The 6,391-nt window shown below is 36.0% G+C and overlaps 1 protein-coding gene across 1 annotated transcript in view; it reads right to left on the minus strand.

Moving 5' to 3' along the window:
• KIF11 (kinesin family member 11) overlaps positions 1–6,391 on the minus strand; it is a 60,720-nt gene that overhangs the window by 8,342 nt on the left and 45,987 nt on the right. Inside the window, exon 17 of the mRNA XM_037727747.1 lies at positions 1,867–2,157. Within this exon, the coding sequence (XP_037583675.1) occupies positions 1,867–2,157 (291 nt within the window). The remainder of the gene's footprint in view (positions 1–1,866; positions 2,158–6,391) is intronic.

Here is a 6,391-nt window from a genome sequence, read left to right on the forward strand (position 1 = left end):
CAAAAAAAAAAAAAAAAAATTACAGGCGTGAGCCACCACACCTGGCCGCCAGTAATAAAAGATTTAAAAACACATATAAAAGTAGAGAGAATAGTATAATTAACTCCCTTGCATTCATTACCCAGCTTCAACATTTACCAAAAAGTGGAGTACAAATATTTACCAACAAGACTGGCCACTTAACTCCTCCACAAACCCAGGATTATTTTGAAACAAATCCTGTATCATTTTATCCATTTACTTCAGCATGTATCTCTAACAGGTAAGAGCACTTTAAGACCACTATCACACCTAAAGAGGTTAACACTGATTCCTTCTTATCAAATGTCTAGTCCATGTTCAGACTTCACCAGTTGTCTACAAAGTGTGTCACAATTGCTTTGGTTTGAACCAAAATTCACCACTAGATTTGGTTTATAGGTCTTAAGTTGGTGACTATATAATTTATCATCCGAATTGGGACACCTTTTAGTATGAAAGGGCCCATTGTTAATAATCATTCCAACATAACAATGTCAACAAGGAGTGCATCAGGCAAACTAAGATTTAAGGACCTCTAGTCTCTTTTGATCTACAGGTTATCTTTTCTCATTATTTTTTCCCCTGAAAAAGTGTTGCCAAAGAAATGAGGTCTTTGCTCTACTGAACATCTCAAATTGTGGATTTGGTCAATTGCATTTCTATGCTTTATTTTCTACAAACTGGTTAGACCTAATTCAGGTTCAATTTTTTAGCAAGAATATTTCATAGGTAGTACTGCAAACACAAAATGTTTTGCTATGTCTCTCATGTTAAGATTTATCTGTGGGTTTAGGTATGGTTAGCCTCAGCTTTTGATCAAATGGTTTAAGCCGTCATTAACATCCACAGAGGTTATTTTATTAAGAGTTGCATACTGGTGATATATTAATTTTATCATTTCTTCTCCATTTTATTAGCTGAGAGTCTAATGAAACACATTTTTTCATTACATTGCTAAACCAAGATATGGTTTCTTTTAGGAAAGACAGATGGATGCTATATTGTTTCTTCTTATTTACCCATTTTCAGGACAATGTGTTGCTTCCCTAACATGATCCAAAGGAGACCTATGAAATTTTTATGAGTTCATAAGTTTTAATATATTTGATGTGTTTTAATCCATTATGGCCATTATTCTTTTTGATGCTCAAATTATACCACCTTTGAACATAGGGAAGTTGGCTACAAAGTCCTTTTGACAACCACAGAAATCTTTAACAGCTTCCTTATTTTCAGGTATGACCAAGATCTCTAGGCTCATATATTGTACATTTCCCACATCAAATGTGAAATTAGCTATTTGTATACAAACTCTAGTTCCTTTTAGTGAAAATAGATTATATAGATTAAAAATGTAAATTCTTTGTACCTACTTCCTGAGAATGTTAGTAAAATCCTTCTATTGCAAAGAAAGAAAAAACCAAGTCATAAAGGGCTCATGCAAGTGTTAAGTTCAAGCATATCCATAAACCTATCAAATATCTTTTGGCTACCAGAGCAATAACCTAAATACTTAAAACAATAATAGGTTTGAATGTACTTGGAGAAAAGTAAAGAGCATTTTATAAGTGGAAGGTATTATATATCAAAACACAGGGTGCCCTTCTTTGAAGAGTCTACTAAGGATAAATTCAGGAAAAGAAACTGGACAAATGTTAAATTAATTCCAAGATCTAGAAGGCATATACCAAAGCACAAAACGAGATCATGTATAAGCATACCAAGTATTATACTTAAAAGTTTAAGTCATTATAACTTAAAATATCATTTGTTCTGAAATTGATATAGCCAAGAATATTTAATTTTCTGATTATCATTATTCTCCCCAAAGTAAGTTCCAGTTACAAAGTTATTACCTCCAATAAGTTCTGAAGTTCCTGTTCCCTTTCATTTAAGGAAGATACCCACTGTTCAGAAAAACAAAATGTTCTTGAGTTCAGAGACTCACATCTCTGTTCAGTCTCCTGAGATATTTTTTCCAGGTTGCCTTTGAGTTTATCAGAGTATTTCACAGACTCTTCAACCAATTTTGTACTTTCTTGGTTAAAATTTCTGAGTTCCTGTGACAAGCCATCAGAATCAGCACAAAATTTTTGACTGTGAAAAGTCATTTTGTTGACTATATCCTCAGATTTCCTATAGGAAAAAGAGTATGACACTGTTGAAAGGGGGAATTAAGACTCAAAGGATATATAACTTCCCAAGATCACTCAGTTCTTCACTGGCAGATTTGAACGTGGGCAGTCTGGCTCCAGGGCCCGTGATCTTAACACATCTTCTACGTTGAGAATGGATGCCGTGGCCAATGTCTTTTCACAGCAGACTGCCATTAAATGACGTTTGAAAGGATCATCTTTTCTCATGAAACCTTTCACAGCCCTCCTCCAGTTATGATGCTTTCAAAATTTGTCTGCTTGTTTTATCCCTCTTACCAGGAAATGTTATTTCAGGGCATCTACTACAGCCTCCCGTACAGTCCCTAAATTAGACAATCAGTCATTTATTCTGTTATTAAGCAGTTTCACTTGCCTAGTACATAAAATAAATCACAAACATTACAAATGTTATGTTTAAATCAGCTATAAAGCTTTCTAATAATTAAAAGAAAATTATATTGGGGTGTGACAAATTATAAATATAGAACAATATAACATAAACTTGATATAAAGCTAATGTTGGTTAGATATACATTTAAAATTCATTGATTTCCCTCTCTGAAAGTTTCCCTATAATAGCATTCAAAATTATCTTATAGGACAAGATTTAAACCTTGTGTAATGAAGTGACTCTCTAATACCACTAGATGGTACACCATGTGGATAAACCAAGTGAGTAAGCAAAGATGTTGAAAACCAAACCTACAAATGAAAGTCACAATAATTGAAAAAAGGGCTGGGCACAGTGGCTCACACCTATAATCCCAGCACTCTGGGAGGCCAAGGCAGGTAAATCACTTGAGGTCAGAAGTTCAAAATCAGCCTTGCCAACACGGTGAAACCCTGCCTCTAGTAAAAATATAAAAATGAGCTGAGTGTGGTGGTGTGTGCCTGTAATCCCGGATACTCAGGAGGTTGAGGCAGGAGAATTGCTTGAACCCAGGAGGTAGAGGTTGCAGTGAGCCAAGACTGTGCCACTGTACTCCAGCCTGGGTCACAAAGCAAGGTGCTGTCTCAAATAAATAAATAAATAAAACTAAACCTCATAGATTATAAATTTGATGAAAAAGCAAGACCCAACTATATGCTGTCTATAAGAAATCCACTTTAAATATAAAGACTTAGGCCAAAAATAAAGAGATGGAGAAGGATACATCATACAAATGGCAATCAAAGGAAAGCGGGAGTACCTGTATTAATTTCAGACAAAAAAGACTTCAGAACAAAAGAGATAATCAGAAACAAAAGTGGATGTTACATAATGATAAAGAGGTCAATTCTCCAAGGAGATATGATAATCCTGATTGTATATGCACCCAACAACAAAGTTTCAGAAACACGAGGCAAAAACTGACAGAACTAATAAAAGAAATAAATCTACAATTATAGTTAGAGATTTCAATATTCCTGTCTTAGTCATTGATAGAACAATTATACAGAAACTCAGTAAAGCCGTAGGTGACCTTAATAGCACTATTGATCAGCTTGATCAGGTTGACACATATAAAACACTTCATCCAACAAAAGCAGCATACAAATTTTCTCATGTGGGTAGCACACAAACAAAGCATATCAGAGTAACAATGCAAGGGCTGTAAAAACTAAACTGTCAGTCAAACCACAGCCCACAAAAGTGAGCCTGGACCTGTATGCTAAGCCTAAACAGGGTAAATCCCCGCTAAAAAATACTTAAATAAGAACCTGAATCTCCTAACATAATACCCAAAATGTTCAAGATACAATAGAATATCACTTCTCATATATCAAGAACCACAAAAATCACAAGTTGAATGAGAAAAGACAATCAACGGATACCAACAATGAGAAAACTCAAAGATGTTAGAATTGTCTGGCAAGGATTTTAAAGCAACCATCATAAAAATGCTCCAACAAGAAATTAATACGCCTGGAAAAAAAAATCCTAGCAAAGAAACAAGGTATAAAAAAAGCAACTCAGGTCTTCTCTTCTGGTTTCTTCCCAGGGTCAGGAAAAGCTGGGTTGAGAGGGTGTGAAAAAAAAAAAAAAAAAGCAAATCAAAACTACAAAACTAAAAATAAAAAAACCAATAACTGAAATAAAATACCTCACTGAAAGGGTTTAACAGTAGGTTATGGCCGGGCACAGTAGCTCATGCCTATAATTCCAGCACTTTGGGAGGCCAAGGCAGGCAGATCACCTGAGGTTGGGAGTTCGAGACCATCCTGACCAACATGGAGAAACCCCGTCTCTACTAAAAATACAAAATTCGCTGGGCGTGGTGGCACATGCCTGTAATTTCAGCTACTTGGGAGGCTGACGCAGGAGAATCGCTTGAGCCCAGGAGGTGAAGACTGTGGTAAGCTGAGATAGTGCCATTGCACTCCAGCCTGGGCAACAAGAGTGAAACTCCATCTCAAAAAAAAACCCCAAAAAAACCATAGGTTAGAGATGACAGAAGGAGATTCAGTGAATATGAAGACAGATCAATAGAATTTCCCCAATTAACAACGAAGAGAATAAATGTACCTGTAAGAAATATATTATACATATCTCCTGAGGGACCATAATAAAAAATCTAACATTTGTGTCATTAAAGTCATAGGGGCAGAGGAAAAAGAGTATGAGGCTGAAAAATATTTAAAGAATTAATAGATGAAAATTTCCCAAGTTTTGGTGAAAGGCATAAACCTACAGATTTAAGAAGCTAAACAAAACCCAAATAGAATAAACTCAAAGAAATACAAGAGTAGACAAAATATAATCAAGTTTCTAAAGAGAAAAAATTTGAAAACAGCTGTAGAGAGATTGCCTATATGGGAAGAATTACTTGAATGGTAGTGGATTTCTCATTTCATAGAGGCCAGAAGAAAATGGAACAGCATATTTTAAATGCTGCAAAAAAAAATAATTGTCAACCCTGAATTCCATAGCCAGTGAAAATATCTTTCAAGAATGAAGGGGAAATCAAGACATTCTTAGACAAAACAAAACAGAATTTGTGGCCAGCAGACCCACCCTTAAAGACTACAAGAAGTTCTTCATACCAAAGAAAGTTTGAAGCTTTAGGAGTTTAATTTAGGAATTAAGTGGGCAAAAATAGGGTAAATATAGTATCTTTCCCCTCATGAGTACAGAATACTCAATAGGCAAAAAACTGAACCTTGACAAATCTCCTGTTATATAAAAATTTTTAAAGGGATCATGAATTTAAATGTTAAACCATAAAGTTATAAAATTCCTAAAAGAACACATAGGTCTGACTGTAGTATATGATAAGTGTGTGGAACTGGCAAGCAATGAGACTACAAAGCAACATTAAACTCTAATACAGGCCAGTGCAGTGGCTCACACCTGCAAACCAGCACTCTGGGAGGCTGAGGCAGGTGTATCAGTTGAGGCCAGGAGTTTGAGACCAGCCTGGCCAACATGGCAAAACCCCGTCTCTACTAAAAATACAAAAAATTAGCCAGGCATTGTGGTATGCACCTGTATTCCCAGCTACTCAGGAGACTGAGGCAGAAGAATCGCTTGAACCCAGGAGGCGAAGGTTGCAGTGAGCCGAGATCACGCCACTGCACTCATGCCACTGCACTCCAACATGGGCAACAAAGCAAGACTCTGCCTCAAAAAACAAAACAAAACCCTAATTCAGGAATCAGCAAACTTTTTCTTGAAAAGCCAGATAGCAAATATTTTACGCTATTGTTCAATGACTTGGAAACAATGACTCAACTTTGCCATCTCAGTGCAAAGGCAGCCAAAGATAACCAAAGGCAACATGTAAACAGATAGGTATAACAGTGCCCAGTGAAATTATTTATAGTAACAGGCATCCAGTCTGCTAGCCATAGCTTGCCAAACCCTACTCTAGTTAGTATATTTTTCATCAGTAATATAGGTTAGAAATTGTGAAATTACTTAATTTGTTTTCTAAGATTGAGGAAATTAGAAAATACATTTTGGATAAGAGCCAGGTATTTCACTGTCTTAAGAGAGCACAAATATCCAATGAAAAGACATGTGCATGTATGTATATACACATATATAAACATACATTATAAGATATTAACAAATGAGAAATTTGAAAGTACACAGAGGAATTATTTGTACTATTTAAAGCTTTTTCGCCGGGCGCGGTGGCTCAAGCCTGTAATCCCAGCACTTTGGGAGGCCGAGGCGGGTGGATCACAAGGTCAAGAGATCGAGACCATCCTGGTCAACATGGTGAAACCCC

The sequence above is a fragment of the Cebus imitator genome, unplaced genomic scaffold, assembly GCF_001604975.1.
Source record: "Cebus imitator isolate Cc_AM_T3 unplaced genomic scaffold, Cebus_imitator-1.0 Scaffold238, whole genome shotgun sequence".
Classification (NCBI taxonomy): Eukaryota; Metazoa; Chordata; class Mammalia; order Primates; family Cebidae; genus Cebus; species Cebus imitator.